The sequence below is a fragment of the Pseudoliparis swirei genome, chromosome 6 (assembly GCF_029220125.1).
Source record: "Pseudoliparis swirei isolate HS2019 ecotype Mariana Trench chromosome 6, NWPU_hadal_v1, whole genome shotgun sequence".
NCBI classification, from domain to species: domain Eukaryota; kingdom Metazoa; phylum Chordata; class Actinopteri; order Perciformes; family Liparidae; genus Pseudoliparis; species Pseudoliparis swirei.
Genome location: NC_079393.1, coordinates 16,748,769 through 16,771,275, shown reverse-complemented (window position 1 = coordinate 16,771,275; position 22,507 = coordinate 16,748,769). Strand labels below are relative to the sequence as shown.

The following is a 22,507-nucleotide window of genomic DNA, read 5'->3' as shown; positions in this document are numbered from 1 at the left end:
TCGTGATCCCTTGCTGCTGCCTGCTGCAGAGTCAACAAAGCCTAGGGGGCGACTCCACTATATATAGGCTCTAAATATAACTGAGTTGTGCTGGAGGGACGTCATTCCCAGGCAAGGAAATGATTTGGCAATCCCTTGTCAGTTTTCCAAAGTGTTCACGAGGCTGCCTCCTGCGCACTTAATGCGCAGAAGAAACACATGGCTCAACAATTAAAAATCATCGTGAATAAGGCCGCTGAGGGCAAATGATACATTAAGTTACATGTTATCCAGTTTGTAGATAAGTAATTAATTCACGAGAAGGGTCTTTTCGAGGGAATGTCTATTTTAAAAGTCAAAGAAGTCCTACGATTTATATTAGATACTAACCATGACATGCAATAACATGTTGCAGCAACAAAGAAATTAAAACGGGTTTAAAATAGAAGGAAATGCAAAACATTAAAAAGACGATGCACTGTTTTTGCGTCATGCAGCAGAGACAGAAGAGGTCACTATTGACTTGTCCGACCGTTCTCCGCGTCGTAGGCTACAGCCTCTAGTCTACTGAAAGCACAACTATGTTTTAGATTATACAAATTAATTGAAGGCTATCATTTCAAAAAGAGGTATTAGTTGTCATTAAAACGATAATCATATTCAATTTGGAGAGGCTTTCAATTTGGGATAAAAACCAACACCTCATGTATTGAGATTATTTATTTTAGTAGTTTATATAATTATTGAGACTCCTATTTTGTGAGAGGTACCAGTTTCTTTTATCTTTATCTCAAATAGATGCACTGTGCTGACTGCATTTAGTTGTCGTTACATCCAAAACAAAAACAATTAATACATTCAAAACAATAGGACATGACACATTGTTAGAGATTAATCTGCCCAATAAGAATGCAACATATGTGAAATACAATCTCCATTGATAAAAGAATACATGAACAAGAATAGGGGGACTCAAAATGACTTAAGTATAAATAAATAAATAAATACATGAATAAATATAGGAATAAATAAATAAATGCTAAAATGAATGTATAAATAAATAAATGCTTAAATAAATGTATAAATAAATACATAAATGCTTAAATAAATAAATACAGGAATGAATAAATATAAGTTATAAATCAACAGGACATCATTAAATAAATATATTTCTACATTTCTGTATTAATTCATTTATTTATTTATCTATTTATGTGTCCACACGTATTTCTTCATTTATTTATGTGTGACATTTACGTGTCCGTATATTCAAATGAGCTGGGCGGTCCGAACCTCTGTCTGAAACATGATTGGTCACAGGAGTGTGATGCACCTGGTGTGTTGTGCTCTACTACTTCTACCTGGCACATGATGCTGAAGTTGGCTCGCTCAGCTAACCGTTAGCAGAAGTTAGCCGAGACAGCTTTTTGACTTCAGCCGTTTATCATTTCCAAGTACACTGAGTACAGACTCGTGTTTTCTTGGAGTCTGGTCTTGGGAGTCCAGACTCTCGAGGACGCAGGACGGTCTTTCTGATCTTGTGACGTCACCACATCAACTGTTCTTGCTCATGAATTTACTCCAATTATTCACTGTAAAATACTTTACAGTGGAGTAGAATGTGTTGCGGTGTTCACTGTTGTTTGGCGTAGGCTACGAATAAACGATAATAACTATACAACGTCTCGTAGCTTTCCTGACCCAGGGTCGCTACAATATGAAGCTATGAATCTTAACCCTCAGTCAAATTGACGTAACGTTATCTTTTAATAAATAATAAACTCTTTGTGCTCTTTAGATCCTCCAAAACCTAATTATATCTCATGTTTAGCCGCTACGGAGACGTCAGAGCCAGCGGAGCATTTCAAAAAGTCCTGCCGAGATCAGGCTTCTCTCGGTGGCCACACAGCGCGCTGACCGCCCGGAGCTCACTGGTCCCGCGAGCAGGACCTCAAATCTCCGTCGCATATCCTTATGAGGCTGAATCTCGATAAACCGACCACAGATTTGATGCTTAAACAACTAACTTCTCGGCTGAAAACATCCTTAAATTACATTCCGTGACTCAACAACAGTAGTATTTAGAATGTACAGACAAGAATGAATAATACACACTGTTCGTCTACAGATCCAAGTGCTAGGGATCGATTGCTTCTGTCTTGCTCCCCGACTTGACCAATCCTGTTCAACAATGAGGTTCGGACCGCCCAGCTCATTTGAATATACGGACACATAAATGTCACACATAAATAAATGAAGAAATACGTGTGGACACATAAATAGAGATATAAATAAATGAAGAAATACAGAAATGTAGAAATACATTTATTTAATGATGTCCTGTTGAGTTATGACTTATATTTATTAATTTCTGTATTAATTTCTGTATTTATTTCTGTATTTATACATTTATTCTTGTATTTATTTATACATTTATTTAAGCATTTATTTATTCTTGTATTTATTTATTTATTCATACATTTATTTAAGCATTTATTTATTCTTGTATTTATTCATGCATTTATTTATTTATTTATACTTAAGTCATTTTAAGTCCTCCATAGGGTAATTACCTGTTGGTACAATAGATAAACACAACTTTAAAGTAAGAAGTCAATCTGTATATCAATCACAATATTTCTTTAGAAGAATTGTATTTGTATATAATCACAAAAACAATAAAGAGTAAATAATGTAACCATTCATGTTGACGGATATTATAATATACAGTCCATGAAAAACAATTTATCTAACAAGAGTATATATTTTATTTGCAGCAGATATGTTGACATCTCTAGCAGTGAAATCAAAAATGTACAAGATAACAATAATGGTGGCTGCATTTAATTTCAGGCATGGTGAGTCACAGGAATAGCCATTAACGCCATTAGTTCGGCTTGTGATTTCCTGTTGGTAAAATGTCTGCTGTGAAAATAATCTATCATGAGAGAGTTTTCAGAATGATTCACATGGCAGGTATGAAAGTGTCTGTGAATTAAATAATATACATTTCAACCGTACAAGAAGAGACTTCCTGTTCAGTGAATAACATCTTGAGCTTGACTAAGGCCAACAGTCCTGACTTGATGACTAAAGAGCACTCACACCTGCTGTGATGATTAACCCGCTCATAAACCATCGACGACAAAAGAAAACATTTAAAGAATCGACACATCCAGCTGACAGTAAAGTCTGTTGGTCACGAGAGGGCAGTATGTTTCCACTAATCACAGGTCCATCAGCTGCTCCTGATTTAATTCATATCTTTTGCAAAAGGTTTACGCAATATGTTTATGTCAAGTTAGAATATCATTTTTATTTTGTATTTTTACTTGCGTAAGTCCGCTGTTTAGTCCATTTGGGTGTACATATTATGTGTTTTACATTACTTACTTTCATGATGTGTGACACAAACATATTTCATATCACTATCCAACACATTCATCAGTACAGTTTGTTCAGTCTTTATTTCACAAGGAACGCATCCTACTTGGCTTTAATTGTATCACTATACTATCCAAAACATGCTCCTGCGTTTCAACTGCAAAGTATATTTCGTCATTTTATATTTAAGCATTTGTTTCAATTGTATAATATAACATTGGTATAGTTTTAGAGGCTATAATTCTGCAGTACCTTTAAAAGAATACAATGCACAACTTTATAAAAGCTGAAATCAGATGTTGAACCACTTCTATCTGCATCCAGTCTGTGTTACATCCTCCAGGACTCTCAACAACGGAGTGGCATTTCTATCCAAATTAAAATGTAGATGTAATGTATGAGACTTTTGGACCCCCCCCCCCCCTCCCCTTCAGAGTGTATTGCAGCTTTAAACAGTCCACAATGCCTTGCGGTGTCCCAGTTCCAATGCTGTGTATTTACCAGCAGGAGTAATGCAACGAGTAGAGGGTTATTTCCCGCAGCTTATTGGTGAGACCGCAAAAGACTGACGCAAAGAGGGGACAGGCACAAACTTTCGGATGTAGGACCGTATCGCGTCAAAGATCCGTTTCTCGATGCGTCTGCAGCCTCTTGTTCACTGAGTGCGTCTGGCAGACTAACGATACTTTTGTCGCAGTTTTCTGGAAGTGATTTACTGGGCGATGGTGAGGACGGACACATTTTGAGGAATTGATGCCTTTACCTGTGTTTTCCGCCTAAACTTCACTTTTGGATCGGGAACACTGAGCTGAATCCTATTTGCGCTTTAAAGGTAAGACCATTACACGAACCTAATAATAGCGCAATGTGCTGCAGCGGAACCCGCTGTAGTTGTGAGGCTGAGATAACGGAAACATTTCTGTAGTAGAATAGTTCGAGTATTCTCTGAGCCCACTACAGCCCATTATCGCCATTTCCCAGTCTGCTTCATCCCAGTGCACACCAACAACATGAGAGGTGCGTTGTCGCTTAATGCTCATAGATGCCCATGCATTATGTCTTTGAATATGTTAAATGATAAAGATATCACGCTAATGCTGCTGTGAGCGGTGTCTTTACCCGCGGAGGAGAGGGTTAAGATTAGTTCGAGGATGATTGGGACTTTAGCATCTTGTAACATGCCTGTTGTCTCAACATGTTTAGATGTGAAACATTCACTTCAAAATGTTGCTTAATGTTGCCTTGCCCTTGACACAGCGCTGTTTCTCCTCAGGATCAACATATTCTGTAAATATTAGGAGCTCTCCTGGTTTAAAAGATCTCTGCACATCAGTAATCATAACAGAACGTGGTTTAAACTCACTTATCCTACGAGGAGTTCCAGTGCTGTGCTTCCAGACACACACCGGCTGTAGAACCAACCTGTGGAGTTGTGACACTCTGTCACAGTTTCATATCTTACACTTCTGATCTAAGAAGATAGCTTTAGTCTAAAAATAGAATAATGTAATTCAGTGTTCCTTGTTGCATTGGGAAACGTCACCGCCCCATGAACACCAGGCTGCACAGATGCACCTACAGACTGGACAACAAAGTTTTAGCTGCAGCTGTAAAACTATTTCAGTTCTATAAATGCGTGTATGCAAGAGAGGGATTGAGCACCAGATGATGTTTAGCAAACCACTGAAACATGTCAACCTTGGCTAGAGGCCCCCTGTTGCCCCAATGAAGGAGCCTGCTGCCTGCCCTGCTGGCTCTTCAAAGCTGCTCGTGAACACTGGATATGGCAAGGGAACAAAGGCAGCATTATTGCTGCCTTCCAGATGTTCAGGATTCTGCCACACTGACCTCCTAAATGGGGGAGGCTGCTCTGGCGCCTAATAGTTTAATATCAGCCAGACACAGGGCCAAAGAAGCTGGCTTGCTCCAGGGCAGGGGCCACTGCAGACCTCTCAGGAGCTGTGGGTGTTGCTTGCAGTGTGACTGGATGTGGGTTTAATCCCAAACACCCGACTCTCGGATTGGAGCTCGAGGGAAATTGATTTGGAACTAAAATTATGAGGAAGTGTTGAGCAAGGCCTCCATCTCTGTGTATATTGTGGGTCTGGAGCTTTATAGTTGGGGGTCGGTCACAAAACATGCTTTTATAACATTTCAAACTAGAATAAAGAACCTCTATAAATCGATCTTCATCGCTTTGTATTTTTCAGATATGTCAACTTAAGGATTTCAACTGTTCAGAATGTTATAGACTCCAGTTTTTTATATTCATCCAGTTTAAACACTTTAGTTTGAGTGCAGTGTGTTGAAGTGTCATTGCATAGCTGCGGCCGGTTGCATCGCCGTCAGGATCGCATAGCCTTCTTGTCTCTTAGTTGTGGCCCGTTGCATTCTAATAGTCCAGGAATGCATACCCTGGATGTTATCAGTTTCCACTCTCCTGGATCAAGGCCTGTCTCCTGCAACAGTCTTTGCCCGACTATATAATGTTTACGTTAGCAAGACACTAACTTTTAACCACAGGGGTCCCATCTTGTCACTGTGTCTTACATTGATGTTATACTGTTGTCTCCCCAATTCGTTTTAGCTATAGTGATTACACCGGTCTTTAGCACTTGATGACAATCTGGAGGAATTTGAACGGAAAAAAATAGATTTATCCAGTTAGTTCCAACCGATTTACCACCAGCGACTCCACAATAAACCAGCATCTGTCTTTGGTGACTCACAGAGATGTATTTCACAACTGTTACCAATTACAGCAAAGTATACATTTCTAGTAATTGCCTGTTGCTCTACAGGGAGTGCAATTTGAATTAAGATTTAGTTAGCATGAGGAAAGAAGGTACTAAAGTACTTAAACAGACTGCTGTCTCCTCGGTCTGCAATAAGTATCCCATTGTCTTTAACATCAGTGTGGGGGAGTTTTGCATGTCAGAAACCTTCTACAATTAATCAGTGAATAGTTTTAATGAGCCACTTAAATATATATATATTCTTTCAAACGTGCATTGCCTGAGTGAACAATGGCCAGAAACATCTGAATAGGAACAAGGTTACAAAAGCATAGATTCGTGGAGATACTTGGAGTGTTCATGTTTTCCCGTGATGCCCTGCAGGCTTTCTCTTTCTCCTCAGTCAATGGTTTTGAATGTCCATTTTGTTTTCCTCAAATACACCCTTTGTTCACCAATTTGCTAAACTGCACGAGGCACTTCGTGACGCCTGACATACTGTGAATCCCCCCCAAAGAAGCTCCTACAACTCCTCCAGTATTTATTCATAGTGCAGCAGTATTTTGGTCGTGATGGAACACCCCCAGGAGCATATGGTCGGTTGTTTACACCAGCAGCCAGCTGAAGGCCTTTTGCTGCCAGCGCAGTGGGCTCCTGTAGGCCGGGAGAATCGTCATCAGCGGCCGAGCGGGCGGGCTGCTGATGCTGCTCACACACCTCACTGATCTGAGAAGAATCTTGAGTCAACAGTGCTGAACCATTACAAGACTGAAACAAACATGCTCTGGAGTCATGAGGAATTTGATTTTTGTTTTTGCTGCAGTTGATCAACTCTCCAGCTTTAATAGAATTCACAGGAATGTAAGCCCTCCTCTGTCTCATGAAATGCCTCTCTGGCATAAGATGAGCTGCACAAATCAGGGAGCGGGCATCTCCCCAGGCTGTGGCTTTCACAGGCCAGAGGAGTGCAGCTTGCAGAGCTCAGGATGGCACTCTGCCCTTCACCGCTGTCCTTGTATCGTCGGTGGGGCTTTCTGTGTTAATGTTAACGAATATAAATGCCACGAGTCTGGATCAGAGCAACTGACATTTATAAATGCCCCGCAGAGTCTTGTTGAGCGTGTGCAAGCAAGAAGCATTGAATCAGCCAGTTTGTTAGTCTTAACTGCACATGCAATGTAGTGTCTTGTTTGCACAGTTGTCTCTTCTGTGTGCGTGTGTGGGGGGAATCATTTATGCTGTGGTCCTCGTTAATCCATCTGACTCAGGGTTTTCATACTGTAGGTTTCTTAGGCACCTTCCCCTTCCCCCTCCAGTATAGCCAAACCGCCTCCATGGCTTATCCACTATGCCTGCTTTGCATCAAGACCCACTCATGTCCCTATTACTGCTTCCACTCCCCTATGTAAAAGGGTTTTGGGTCGTGCGTGCGTGCATGTGTTTGTGTGTGTGTGTGTGTGTGTGTGTGTGTGTGTGTCGATTTTCCTCATCCTTTTGCCCTTAATGCCATTTAAGGGCATAAGGATGAAGGAAGAAAACACTTTCCAACTAGCTGTGAATACTCAACAATGGAGTGATCAGTCCACGCCACAGACCCACTCGTATACATATGTATATTAAACATTTTGTCTTACAATAAAATTGAGAAGCACACAGTGCATTTTTGCACTTAACACACACTTAAATCTGCAACTATACATTTTGTATAACTACCTGAGGTAGTACTTTATAAAACTTAATTAGTTTGAATTATGATCTGGGTAATTTAAAAAGTAAACATGCCCTTTTAACTTTAAGTTTGTGCTTTATGTAACACTTTTGGGTTTTGGACTGTTTGTCCAGTCAAACAAGCAATCTATGTATCCATGGATGGGAATTTTTGACTTCAAAAAAAAAAGTAAACAATGAATCAATCAACTGAAAATAAAGATATAATAGTCAATAGTAAAACCATTAATTAGTTGTAGCTTTATCTCTGTCTAACTCTACAGATGTTACCTTGCAGCGCTTCCTATGTCTTCACCATCCTCAGTAAAGCAATTTGTGGTGCATGGCACAGGCTGGTGTGGATGACTTTGTGAATGTGGATAAGGACTACGTGGGCTGGGGGAGGAGTAATTGGAGGGGGGTTGGTGAACAAAAGAACCTTTTGACTCAGTACTGTAGGTGCAGTGAAGGTTAGATCAATATAGAGTGATACAGATCTGGGGAAATTCCATTCATTCTCTCTCGGGGACATGTCCTTAAAGAACATCTTGAAGGATATCTCACCCTTAATGGCTATTTCATATACCGTGTTATGTCAGTAGTTGTTTACCACCTTTTTAATATGTGCTTTGTGAATCTGATAATGAAACAATTTCGCCTAGCAGGATTACTGAAGTATCTTTCAATAATAGCTGATTCTGTGAATTTTCAAAATGCAGTCAATCAGTCAGTAGCTATCAAATCAACACAAGCTTTATGAAGACAGTGCAACTCTAATATGTTGTTCATTTTGTTACTGTAGCATAGTATCAACTGCTCTTCTAATTACTCGGGAAGGAATAAAGGACATCAATATATTGCATATATTACAGAACACTGAACACACCTGTGACACCAAATACAAAACCCTACCTTACTCCCTCTAGGTGAGTCATGATTCACCGGGTCTGCCTTTTCCTTTTCAATTATATTTTCATCCCTTCTCTGTTTCGTCTCTCTTTGTGTCACTGAGTCAATCTTCCTGCTCTGTCTCTGCTGTTTTCATGTATTTCGTTGTACAAAAGCAGGAACTGGGCTTGGGAATGTGTTGGCAGACTCTTCCTGTACCCCCAACAGACATGTACCTATTCATAGAAAAGAACAAAACAACTGCGCTATGGCCAGCTGGTCCTGGCATGCCTGGCTGTACAGGTCCATTCTTAACTAGACGATCCTTTTACCATAAGCCACTGCTAAAATAGTAGGTCCGTCCATTGCATTTTCTGCTTAGTTGACTACATGTGTAGAAGCGATACCACAAGTGGAACTGTCTGCATTTATGGGTGTCTGTTAAGACTTTATCCTTTAAGGCGACTGAAGATTATAACTGTGGCCTTGAGCACATCCGGACTAACAGCTTCCTGTTTTCCCCTGTGTTTCCTCCCAAGTGAAGTAGCCAGAGGGGCTTCAGCTGCCCTGCACCACTGGAGCCTTCAATAATGTCGGGGCAAACACACCACAACCGGCCCCATCGCTTCTGACCCAACATGGAGCTCAAGGTCTGGGTGGATGGAGTCCAGAGGGTCGTCTGTGGGGTCACTGAGACAACCACCTGCCAAGAAGTGGTGATTGCTCTGGCACAGGCCATAGGTAGATACTTTTCCACGATAAAACCACACCTGAGATACGTTTCGACTGAGTATTTGATTTAGGAAAATTGATTATTTTATTATGAATGGGGCTGCGTCCATTAAGCTCATGGCCAGGTGATTCAATTCAATGCATCCGTTGACTACTACACACAACCACATAAAGATCTTTGTGTGGGTCATCATGATTTGTCCAGATGTTTAAAACTACAGTGATTTTAAAACATTGGTAGGTAGCTATCAACAATAAGCAGTTTTTCTTGTTGGCAAATAGCGTTGTGTACATATAGACTCAAGGATTGTATACGACAGGTATACTTCTGGTTTATTAAGTTACACTGCTGATATTAGATGACATTGTGGTGCTGGTTTTACCAGGAACATTAAATGACAACTTCCACATCTGCTTTGCTGAATTCCTAATCCAAAGCCACTTTTTTCAAAAAGAGCTGCTTTTCCACATCGCACTCAAGGGGTGCCGTAAAATCAGGCACTGCATTTAGTTGGAAAAGACAATCCAGGCTGTTGGCATACTCTAAACCAGAGCATAGCTCCTGTGTGTTAACTCTTTCCAGCATGGACACAGTCTGCTTCCTGTTTGTTCCAGGTTGATCTGACTGTATACCTCCATTGTTGGCTTTGGTGGTGCATGATCACTAAATGCTAATCTAAAAAGCTCTCTTACCCGTGTGATGCGTCATTCTCTTTGGTAGTTAACATGGAATTCACTTTCAAAAAATAAGATGAGGTCGTAGTATTTGAGTCTCTTGCTGACGCACGCTACGATACAGTAGGTCATAGTTAGAGGCTTTATTGGTATACTTTCTTGGATCTTAGTGGGAAGTGATGTCAATACAGTCTGTTCCCATATGGAACAGACTGTATTGACATCACTTCCCACTAAGAGCAGGGGAGGAAGAGGGAAAGTCTGACTCATCTCGCAGTTTCCTGCCAAACTGAGAAAGCAGCACTTCAGAGCCCCCTCCACTGCATTTTTTTATATTAGAAATGTATAAACCATTTGAAGTGATCAGGCATCAACATTGATTTAGAACTTTGGCATTTTACAAGTGTTTCTGTATTGCGTGTTGTGTTTAGGTTTCCTCTAAACAGCTCTAAGCAGTTTACTTCTTATAAACATTGAATCTTATGTTTTGTGAAAAGGTTGCTCGTACTGCCGAAGCCACTTGATCGGTTTTCCAGCATTTTGACGGCATGGTTGAGACTTAAGGCTCTTATCTCACTCATAAAGTGTCAAATGTTAAGTGACCAGAAACAATGTTGCTCTGTGTCTGTTCAATGTGGAAGACATTTCTGCTAAAATGCTATTTTAACCGCAAGGTTAAATGCCTTTATACATTTTAGTATGTTTGTTTTGCAATCTTTTACCACTTTAGTGGTCATAGCTTTAAGCAGCTTTAGATAAAAGTCATAATATTTCATATTTGGCCTAACTATCTACCAACATAAGACGTTGTTATGATTTGTTGTTACAGAGTTGTGTTTTTTTACAGGTCGTACTGGGAGATATACTCTGGTAGAAAAATGGCGTGACACGGAGCGTCACCTAGCCCCTCATGAGAGCCCTGTGGCTTCTCTGAACACCTGGGGCCAGTATGCCGGGGACGTCCAGCTGATCCTGCATCGAACAGGCCCGTCCTTGACTGAACGACCTCCTCCTCTCAGGGGGCCTGAACGTGGGTTGCACCGGCAGAGCCTACCTCCCCTCGCAAAGCTTCGACATCCCAATGATCGCTCCCTCCGCCGCCGTGAACCACGGCGTAAGTCTCTGACGTTCACTGGTGCACCCAGAGGCCTCAGGGAGATATTGAGCGGAGGCCGAATCGGCGACGCAGAGGCAAAACGAAGACTGCTCCTGGGAAATAGTGGGAATCACCACCATGCAAGACCAACCACTGGAAATCCATCGCCTGGCATGTGGGCCTGTCGCATGGAAGATCTGGTCCGACTGGTCGGTCTACAGAGAGAGACTCTCGGTGTGCTGGAGAAGAAGCTGGAGGCGTATGAGGCTGATCTCCATGCATGGGCTGAAGGACGAGGTGGAGGGTGCATTGGGGAACCAGGTGGAGGAGGGCTGATAGAGGAGATCCTGAGGTTGGAAAAGCATCTGAGGAAGAATGACGTGGAGATGGAAGAGGAGGAGTTTTGGGCCACTGAGCTGCAGATTGAGCTAGAGAGTGAGAGACAACTCGAGGAAAGGCTGCAGGAACTAGGAGGACGCATGCAGGGCTGTGAAGCGGAGATTAAAGAAAAGCTGTCAATGGTACAGGTGTGCTATGTGTGGGGAGAGATTGAATACATAAATGATTTTATTTTAGTAGCAAATTGTGGGGAAATATTAAATTAACCAGCCACAAATCAAGAATAAGTTATATTTAAGCATACGTTGTTTTATCTTTTACCAGTTGTTCTTGTGATGTTTATACATTATAGTTGGTGCCTTGGCTCTTTTCCCATATCTGTTTTACCCCGCCCCATCAGAGTGTCGAGGCCGGCCTGGAAGAGGAGCGGCTGCAGCGGCAGCAGCAGGAGACCCAGTGGGTCAGTGAGGCAGAGGCTCGGTCTCAGGCGCTCCGGGCCAAAGCAGAACTGAAAGCCCAGGAGAGACAGGCTGTCCAGCTGGAGAGCAGCTGCAGAGCAGTGGACCGGTCGCTTGGACATGGCACCAAGAAGCTGCAGGTAAGACGCATGTACTCATTCAAGTACTTATTTTTCAAATAAACAAAATAGTGCTGCAGAGTGATGGAGACCATCCATCAGTAAGAATACATTTAAGCATCTGTCCACCTGAATCGGCCCTCGCAGTGATGCTGAATCCCTGCCAGGTTTTATACACTTTAAAGTATGTTTACAGGTCTTGGGGAGTATTAGTGATAGAAAAAAGTTATATAAAGTGCTATTTAAATCAAGTTGTTGTTATAAAGGAATTGGCCATTCAAAGTAATATTGCCAGTGTCTGGACATCAAAATACTATCACAGACGCTCATACGTATAATCATTATACTTGGTAACGCACTCATGTGTCACTCTTCTCCTGCTGTTTCTTGGAAGGATATGCAGCACGAGCTGGAACAGCTGACCAAGGAGCTGAGGCAGGTGAACCTGCAGCAGTTCATTAAGCAGACCGGCACCAAGGTCACAGTGCTGCCCGCTGAACCCAGTGAGGATGAAAGTACTCACAGCAGTCATGGTATAGGTACGGTTCTTATAAACATTGAATGGGTGGATTTGTGTTCTCTTGAGGAATACTAGAGTTCAATATTGAACTCATGCCACAGGACATGTTTAAGGTACAGGAGGAGTCGCATATAGTGTAATGTATGCCTCGGCATCTCTTTCTGTTGATTTTAAATGACTGAGTGACAGAGTGTGAAACTGACCTTATAGATACAGTGTGTAGTCTGTGGCATTGTGGCCAGATAAGCCTGAGGCCAGAGTTATACTCTGTTTGTCCGTGTTCATACAAAGATCCAGTCAGGACTGCGTGACGTAAAATGTGTCATTGGAGGGTGTCACTTAGCCTCTGCGGCCGCATACCTGTCCAGGCCGCGATGTCCGCAGTACTCCATGTACGTGTCTGTTGGGGTGTATAACCGAGGCTTAACTGATCTGAACTAGTCTGACCAAAGATAGGTATGACAACTTGGTTGTATGATTAAGTGCAGGCTGTCTAATTTTGCCTTTCAGACAGACGAGACGCAACTTATTTTGTATTAAAGTTAAATGAAGTGAGGTGGCCTGTGCAATAGTAAAGTCATTCTGTGCCACCAATTCATTCTTGTTTTTCTACAGCCTGCTGCGAGAAAATGACTCGGCTTAGTGTGAGTGTGTTAATGTGTGATATATTGTGGTAGAGAAAATGGGGAGGGGGTAGTGGAGAGGACAGTTTTAGTTTTTACCTACTTCAGTGCCAATTATAGTCTCCATGCCAACAGCTGCCTGGATACAGCCAGACCTGGCGTCATTCATTCACCTTACGTTCTCTGTCTAACCCTCAATTCTTCAATCACGCTGTCACTCCATCACGTGCTCAGCAGTTTCTGTGATGGGCTCTTTGGACCAAAGCGGTGTCAACCTACAGCCGACGAGCAGAGCGCACACAGGGACTAAGAGCACTGACTAATGGGAGAACTGACAGAATGAAATAGAGACTGTCGACCAGCTGGTTAATTAAAACTTTACAATAATATAGTGCCAATAACATAATTAGTGAGTAATAGTAATAATGAATTGAGGTCCACCTAGAGCAGTGCATTATGTGCTGTTACCATGGCTAAACCCATCAGCTTGGGATATTAAGAGCTTCATATCCAATTTGCAAAACAAAGTTTATCAACAGACACTGTTGTACAACATGAACAAACTTAAAAAAGATGAGCCTAAAGGTAATTAATATGTATATGAACAATGTATACCCGTGAATGTTGAGTTAACCTCTCACAATACCGATGACTAGTGTGTGTGTGTAAATGAGATGCATGGTTGTATGAAACATGGAGGGGTTGTAGTAGTACCAGTGGTGGTTAACAGTTTACACACACTGGATTTGATTTTGGGCAAAATCTGTTCTTAACTGGAATGTGTTGCCCTACTAAAGAGACAATTTTTATTTTATTTTTCTGATTGCACAACATATACTTTATAATTGCATTATTCGTTATTAAACTTAACAGTGATGGATTTCAATTATGAAACTTAATGAATTGGGTGATCATGTCCTTCCAATAACCTTCTAATTCGTGTGTGTAAAATCGGCACGCGCTTTTGTGCCTGGCCATAAAACTGACTGCATCCGCTGATTCTCTGCATGGCTCGGTACTGCCCCCTGGTGGCACCTCAGTAAAGCTATCATGTAGGAGCCACAGGGCTTTGTTGTTGTTTTTTCTTTTGAAAATCGGACAATATATTTTCAAAGCAGTAAACCTTTGAAATACACTTTTAAATAGGTTAAGTGTTTAATTTTCTCTCTTTCATATGATTTATTATTTCTAAGATTTAGTTCCCCTGACTGGCTCCCTGAAGCGTCCGGTGTCGTCGCACCCTCTGTCCAGTCACCTCCGCATCCTCCACAGCCCTCTCACGTCCGGCCTGAATCCAGAGGGGATCTACGTGTGACACAGTTCTGCTACGAGGGAACGCGTCATGTCCAGAGGCCAGTTCCCCTCCGCACACATTTGTAAGTGGATATATTTGTACAGGATACCTCAGTAGCACACTACTATGCACTGTTGTCTCGTAACCTGAAGGCAACCTCCAGTGTGAAGACTGCAAAAGTAAAGGAACAATGTTGATCTTGAATTGCAAGTCGTGGAGCACTTGGTGGGAATGAAAGATGGTGGGAAGGAAGGACAGAAAAACACAGCAACAACAACAACAACAACAACAAGTCCATGGTGCAGTCTCTGGAGATATTAGGACTTCAGAATGTTGTGGACTTCCTTTATAAACATATCCACTTAATGTACTTTAGTAACTGCTGAATGATTTGTATTGTTTTCTCACTAGCATCATGATTTAAAATGATTGCCTTTTGAATAATAATCCTGAGAATCTTGGTATGTGAATTTATTAAATGTATCTCTAAAATCATATGTAATTTCTGAAGTCAATATGTTTTACCCAGCATAAGGCCTGGTTCTTATATAAGTAATGAAGGATCCACGTGTGTCTACTATAGTAAACCTGTGTAGAATCTATTGTTTTGCATATCAGAATGTATTCCCGTTGCTCTGACTGTCGATTCATGTTACAACTATGCACAAAAGTTTTGTTACCGAAGAAAGTTAATGTATGTACCAAAATGATAGCTTGCTGTTAATGTTTTATTACTTTTCAGCCTTATTTAGTGAATTATTATATTTTATAACAAAGTGGCGCATTCAGTTAGAAAAATGCAGTGCCTTCATTCCTGCAGTAATACCTGCATAATGAGGCCGTGTAAATTATCCTCTTAAGCTGATTTCTGTTGTTAAGATGACGACACAGTATATGTTTGCCAAATGTATTATGCTTGGTTTTTTTCTGTATGGATTGATGGCCAAAGATTAGCAGGTCTTGTTGCATGATTGTGTTTTTAATATAGCCATATCTGACTGTGCAGAGCATCCACAGTACAGTAAATCAGATAGTTGAGTCTGGTGGCATGTGATAATACAACAGATAGCTACAGTGTGTGAGTGAGTCTGTGATTAAAGAGACGTGTGTGTGTCAGAATAGCCAAGGTTTAAAGCCCCTTGTAGGCTGTCGTTCAGCTGCTAATCACATCAAAGTGCCTTATATTCATTCCACAGTTTGTGTCTTCAAATAATGTACAGTAAAGCTTGAGTCCACCCATCGAAGCAACGACCGTAGTAAGTTTATATCGGCTGTTACTCGATGTATTAGTGACACATTGCAGCACAGAGAGAAATGACAATGCCACAGTATCAAAGAGGAACTGATGTGGTGATTTATCTGTCAGTATTTTGTAAAAATAGCAATGGAAAGTACAACATCTATAGGGCTTTCCACTCCGCTACTGTATCACCATGATATGCATTCACATTTAATCTGATTTATTTCATGATGCAACATATTGTATACTTTATTCTCCAGTTTATATCAGTACCGTCACCCAGGAATAAAATAAGTGTGGGTGATACAGAAGATAAGTCCACCTGGCAACATTCAACAAAGTACATCATCACTCCAGTTTGTGTCTAAGCTTTTCAGTTAAAGGAGGTCAAATTATTAGTCTATAGTAGTCTCTATATTGGAGCGGATTTTCCCTTTAAAAAACCACTTGTGTGCTTTTTACACCCGAGGATGAGAAGTAGCTGTAGTTACTGTTTACAACCATGTATGTTCTAGAAAACTCTTAAGATGTCGACTGTACAGAACCTGTTTTTATTTGTCCCTGCCTTAATAGACTGCAATGCGTTGACCGATGTATGGCTGGGACTGGCTGCTGATATAACATGAATTGCATGATTCAATAAACCATCTGACAAAATTAAATGTGTCACAATTGATAACTGTTTGCCAGTGGATGCAAATGAGGAGGAACTTGCACTGGATTGTACAGTCGATGCTCTCCATGTTCTTCAAGCCTTTCACCAGTAGATGGAGACATTTACTCAGTATTGTTGGAAACATTGGAACAACATGGCTGGGAGAAAATTATGAGAGAAGCCTGAAATGATAATAAATGTTGTCAGCGTATGAAATGTATATTAATACAATTAAACCATGCTAATTGGTTTCATAGTTGGTTTATTAGAGAATGGTGTCTGTTAAAAAAAAGAGGCATAATTCGTAATACTTTCAAAGGTTAGTGAAGATACTGACAGAACCATAATGTAATTTGTAAACAGAATAAAAAGGAAGCCTATAGAAAATGGGCGGAGTTGTGGCATCACAACAAGAAATGTATTGAAAGAGAAGCAGCAACTTAAAGCAACAAGCATGTTCTTTCTAAACCTTGGCAAATGCCCTCCATTGTTGCCAAAATCCCTAGAAGGCAGAACGTCAGATGCATAAAGATTCAAATTATATTGCTGCAAGTTGGTTAATGGGAACAAAAAATGTTTGACCTGATCCGTCTTAAGGCCTCTGACAAGTGGGGAGGAGGGCCCGTGTTTTTCATCAGCCTGTACAGACTGAGTGTAATCTCACTTCATCGTCACATGGCGAGTTTAAAGCCGTAGCTTACTGTACACTGTAAATTCCTCTGCTGTGACCTGTCAGCTGATTGGAGTCTTAGTAACAATACATTTCATCGACTGAACTTTCAGTATTGTTTATTCACAAAACTGTGAAATGTTTGTCTTGTGCACGCATTACTTTGTGTCTTCAAGTGTGTATTGTTTCATAGGACCCAAACATTATATGTAGGTATTTGTCGGGCAATACTTACTGAACTTGTACTGCATTTGCTGACCTGTGAGAATGTGGGCACAAACATAATTAGTGGGGGGGAAAAGAAGACACCTGCAGAGTTAGTTTAGATATTTATTTTACAACTCATGAGCAATCATTTATAACAGCATATGTGTAAAGCATTAATGAAATGTGCAACAGTTGCTAAGTTAAATCTTTAAAAAATCCATAGACTTTTACAACACTGACATAGACATGTATACTTTAGGTATATTCACACACAAAAATATTTACAGACACACATGCCACTTTATATAACACTTGATAACAGATTTGAGGCAAAACCAGCTGAAGTAAACTACAAAAGCAATGTCATGTATGCAAAATGCATTGGAAACCATCTGTTTATTCGGTCACATGTTAAACAAAAAAAACTGAATATAACTATACTTTCAGGAATTAATCTCATAAAAAACAGGCCAAGATAAAGTTAAAAGTTCCTAAAACAACAATGATCATCAGTGATGGTCACATGACCACAGCTTCTCCCCCCACCTTTGTAAAATATTTTAAAAGCAAGGTTTTACATAATGATAGCATATATCACAGCATCTGGGATAGTCTGTCAAGGGTTGCAGGGTTTTCAAATCTGATTATGATTTGAATAATTTTGCTTTGATGGAGCCCGAAATAAGTCGTGTTTTGTCAAATCAGGCAAATGACTTAATGACCACTTTACTGCACGAAATCATCACAAAGCATGTGGTATCTTTGCCCTCTTCTTTTTAATGAAATCATCTTTTTTATTATTATTTCTTGACAACTCAACACAATAAAAAGGTTCTAAGAGAACTACAGCGATTGACTCTCACAATTATGAGGTGACTGTTTGGGACAGTAAGAGCAGAAAAAGTGCACTTTACGTCTCAAAGAGTAAAGATCATCCTACATACAAACTTTAACAGCTGGGAAAATACAAGTACATTCAATATCAAAGATCTATAAGGTGCTATCCTACAATGTTTCTCGGAGGTACAGGAGGTCACCACATCTCGGTGCTACAACTCATTCAGGGGACTTACAATATCAGGTCAAGCAGCCCCTTGTGAGTGTACGGTTACTTCTTTCAATTATGTTTAATGATTGCTTTTTTCTTCTTCTTTCCTCACAAGAACAAACAAGTAAATGAAACCAGAGTAAACTCTGTAAATGTGTAAAATGAGTCGAGGGCAACCAGGCATAATACCTTTCCCATCATTTGCAATTCAGTATCTTTATTATGTGTAAAGTAGCTGTTCTTGGTATGAATTATTAATGATGGAGATACCATTAATTTCTTCTCATGGGGGGACAGTCACGTGCCTCCTATTAAGCCTACTCCATGCAAAGTTGTAGATGATGTAGCCTACTGGGCGTTCCACTTCCGGGGGCACTTCTTTCATAGCCTCATTTACATGTTAATGAATCAGACTGCCTTCCAGGTAATAATATATACAGTCAGAATCAGTCTTAATAACCTTGGCAAAGGTCAGTTGCAACTTCATACATCCAACGAGATACTCTGATTGGGATATTGCGCACTGTTGTAGTACTCAAAGGTTTGGCACCAATGCTGCCACTTCAAAATATTTTATCAAAGAGGATACAAAACTAACTCCAGCACAATACAGCCGTGTATTTGTTTCAATCATTGTCGATAATCATTTAGTTTGACTAATCTAGCATCAGTGCAAAAGGCACACTCAGTCACAACTGTCTCCTGTTTAGCCAATATGTTGTATATGAGAAACTCTTTCGAGAAACCTCGTGTTGTAGCCTAAAAAGGGAAATACATAAACTCCTCCGCAGAATGCACACGGAGAGGTAACACGGAGAAAGAAATTAGTTCGTTTGACAAGCAGAAAACTGAGCAGCACGAGGACTGTTCTTGCTCTCTTGGGACGTTTCGCCTATGTCATCCTCCCCGTAGTCACTCGCGGGACTATCCTCGCGCTCCTCCGGTGAACCCAACTCAGTCTCGTGTGACTCGTCGCTGTCTGGACTGTGGAAGTCCTTGGACTCAGAAGAGGCTCCAACGTGCACAGACAAGCCGGGGAAAGCGGCGGCAGCAGCAGCCGCGGCCGCCGCTGCTGACGCGTGTGCTGGGTACAGCCAGGGGAAAGGGGATGCCAAAGCGGCCGCCGCTGCTGGGTACATATACTTTTCAATGTTGCTTTTGTCGAAAAAAGGCATATAAGTCGCCGCGGCCGAGGGGTTGATGAAGTAGAAAGGCATGCAAATGGGTGTCTGCTGTCCCACACCGCTTATTCCCATCAGAGAGTTCATAAACGCCAGATCGGGCCTCGTGGGGTCTGTGCCCCCGTTCCCAGGCCAGTTCATCTTGGGTTTTTTGGCAGCGCGGTCGTCTCCAAACTCTTGCTTTATCTTCACTGCCTTCGGCTCCTGCGCCTTATTGTGCTCACATTCTTTATCTTTGGCATCGTTCTTTTCGGCTTCGCCCCCGTATCCACTGTCCGTGTCGGTGTCATTCTCGTTGAGCTCCCCGCCTTGGGTCCTCTGGATGACCGGGACACAATTAGCTTGGCTGTCGGCTTTCTGCACGTCCTGTGAGTCCCCGGCGGGTAGCTGATGCTGGAGCTGCGGCTCGCCGGGCTGGAGCTGCGCCAGCACCTTGTGAAGGTGGTTGATGAGCTGCGCGCACCTCTGCTCTCGTGTCGTCCAGTTCTCAAACTGACTCAGATACTGCAGGACCTCTTTGGCACAGGCCTGGAACCCGGAGTGGAAAACATCCAGATCTGTGTGAATGGAAGATTTCATCGACCGGTCCCCTGTGAAACGTGCAGTTCAAGGATGATTATTTGTGTTAAGTGCAGCATATCATAAGCCAAAGACCAGATAAAATGGGCGCCTGTCCATGGCACGTTTTAAAATGTGGTTGTGCGATTCTCAAAATGCGCATTATCCTCTATACACGTGTTCTATTTACGTACATGTACATACTCTTTCTATGAGGGGCTGACACGTTAACTTGGGATTTGTTCTGCTTACCATTCTGCAAAGCAATGATCTTCTGGTGCTGCTGCTCAGTGACAGCAGTCAGTGCGTTCAAATGTTTCAACGTCAACTCCAGGACAACTGCTTTCTCCAAATGCCCGAGAGTCTGTGGAGAAAAGCAAAGGTTCAGTTGGTTAACGACTGTCGTGTGAAACCAGGTTCGGTAAGCGCGTAAAACGAGTTGAAGTGTCATGAACTGACCGACAGCTTGAGATGTTCGGGTAACAGATCCTTTAGCTGGCCAATACATTCGTTGATTCGGTCTCTCCTCTTCTTCTCTATCAACCGGTGTGGTAACTTATATGCGTCCTGCTGGAAAAAATACAAGAGTATCTATAGTGTATTGAAACACAAATATATACGTGCAAAGTACATGTTTTGACGAGCGTCATGCAAACACAAAGGTTAATGAAAACAACAAACAACATTTTTAGATTGCCGTAGTATAATAACACACACGCACCTTCCCACCATCCTCTCGTTTTATTCCTCTTTTGGATTTGCACATGTAGAGAGAGGAGTAATCCACCCTAAAGTAAAGTGCAAAGTGTCCGGTTATTCACCAGGTTGCCATAACAGTTTATCAGACAGAGTTTGACAGAATTTGTCATAAAGCGACACTCACCCTAAGAAATCTGCGTGCTCCATGAACTGTCTGTCCTGTAAATGCGGTATTCTTTCATCCATCTCTTCTCTGCTGCTGCTGGTTCTCCGCTCTCGAGCTTCTTTGGGGAACGGTTGTTACTTCCACGACCCACCCACGGACGTCTGAGGGAGATGGTGCACAGTGCGTGTCCTCCACTGGAGCTGCGCTTTAGACTGATGTCTATAGTTCCCTGAGCTGCCACTTTGCAAAGCCGTCGGTGCGGTGGTTAGAGCGCACGCGCGCCGTCGGTGGGGAACAGCTTCCGACTCACGTGTAGCCTGCACCAGCACAAAGTCCGGTAATTAGACCTCTGTGTTACAGCAGCCATCGCCGCTGGTCATATCGAGATGTAGTCCTAACACTTTTGACCTGCTTGCTAAAACGAGATTCGTGTGCAAAACGTGGCGCACAGGCGCGAGGAGAGACAAACAAAGCCACATCATCATCATCATCATCATCATCATCAGTTCAGTGACGGTCGTGTTGATGAATATAATGTGGGTCTTAAACCTCGCAACTCGAGTCTGTCTTACTGCGAGTATAAAAGCTGCAAGTGACCGGATAGATAGGCTGTACAGTCTAATGTGATCGACACGAAATTAGACAGAAATCATAAAACTATTTCTCACACATTCAGTTTAGAGGTCCCAAATGATTTTCCATCATACATTTTTATTTTTATTTTTATAAATGTTTTTATTTTTCTCCCTATGTTAATTATAAAAAACAACATTTCAACAAGGAAATTCATGATTTAACCAAAACAGCACGATGCATGTTAGTATACATAGAGGTTAATGTGAAGTAAATACAGCCAGAGCGTAAACAAATACCGTGTGCGTGTGCACGCCGTGCGCGTCCGTCACGGCGTTGTTGCCGGGAGCAGGGCAGGGTAACCTATTCACATCCCCAGCCGTTCAAAGCTGCGTTGTCAGTAACTATGGCACCGACCCAACTGTGTGCTCAAACACGTGCGTCGAGGTTCTTTATTAATCTCACCATGGGTGCTGCTCTTCCACCTTCATCTGAGTGTCTTTGTGTAATAAAATAATATTAATCATAATGTAACGGACTGAGGGAATGTTATGTTATAAATGTTATGTTCCGGATGTAAGTGAACGCCTCACGAGCTGGTAGCTGGGAGGCGTGTCTGTGATTGGACAGTGAGTGATGTTGTTGTGTGTGTGTTGTTGTGTTACGACTCGTTCGGAGCAGAGCTATGACCCGGAGCAGACGTGAAGCTGGTTTGGAGGTTTTCACGGCGTTTTGCTGTGGTTTTGGCGTAGGCTACGGCCAACAGTAGCTTGTTCTATGTTCCTTGAATAAACACCCTATAAGCCATCTACGTCTCGTAGCGTTCCTGACCCAGGGTCGCTACAATAATTTGACAAAGATTAGTGTGATAATTGCTTAAAGAGGTTTTGTGACTTCGACTTTTTGATTTGTCTGATCTTCTAAAACTATTGTTCTCCAAAAACACATCAACAGTCAAAGT

At 41.7% G+C, this 22,507-nt stretch overlaps 2 protein-coding genes across 9 annotated transcripts; one reads left to right on the top strand and one right to left on the bottom strand.

The window, feature by feature from the left end:
* Positions 1 to 3,869: 3,869 nt before the first annotated feature.
* On the top strand, positions 3,870 to 16,451 carry LOC130195650 (ras association domain-containing protein 8). Of its 6 annotated transcripts, XM_056417322.1 has the most exons (7): positions 3,870 to 4,195; positions 9,233 to 9,434; positions 10,948 to 11,723; positions 11,936 to 12,133; positions 12,507 to 12,651; positions 13,248 to 13,276; positions 14,449 to 14,507. In XM_056417322.1, exons 2-7 carry the CDS (start codon positions 9,332 to 9,334, stop codon positions 14,452 to 14,454), a joined length of 1,257 nt encoding a protein of 418 aa, XP_056273297.1. In that variant the 5' UTR covers positions 3,870 to 4,195; positions 9,233 to 9,331; the 3' UTR covers positions 14,455 to 14,507. The 6 variants fall into 6 exon arrangements, with proteins under 6 accessions (XP_056273297.1, XP_056273295.1, XP_056273294.1 ...); XM_056417320.1 differs by having other exon boundaries at positions 13,248 to 14,541; XM_056417319.1 differs by lacking the exon at positions 13,248 to 13,276 and having other exon boundaries at positions 3,872 to 4,195; positions 12,516 to 12,651; positions 14,449 to 16,451.
* Positions 16,452 to 17,430: 979 nt separating this feature from the next.
* bhlhe41 (basic helix-loop-helix family, member e41) lies at positions 17,431 to 21,597 on the bottom strand. Of its 3 annotated transcripts, none has more exons than XM_056417312.1 (5): positions 20,992 to 21,597; positions 20,830 to 20,896; positions 20,568 to 20,678; positions 20,361 to 20,472; positions 17,431 to 20,107 (listed from the first exon to the last, which is right to left on the bottom strand). In XM_056417312.1, exons 1-5 carry the CDS (start codon positions 21,051 to 21,053, stop codon positions 19,194 to 19,196), a joined length of 1,266 nt encoding a protein of 421 aa, XP_056273287.1. In that variant the 5' UTR covers positions 21,054 to 21,597; the 3' UTR covers positions 17,431 to 19,193. The 3 variants fall into 3 exon arrangements, with proteins under 3 accessions (XP_056273287.1, XP_056273285.1, XP_056273286.1); XM_056417310.1 differs by having other exon boundaries at positions 17,431 to 20,140; positions 20,992 to 21,592; XM_056417311.1 differs by having other exon boundaries at positions 17,431 to 20,140; positions 20,568 to 20,675; positions 20,992 to 21,591.
* Between the last annotated feature and the right edge of the window lie 910 nt (positions 21,598 to 22,507).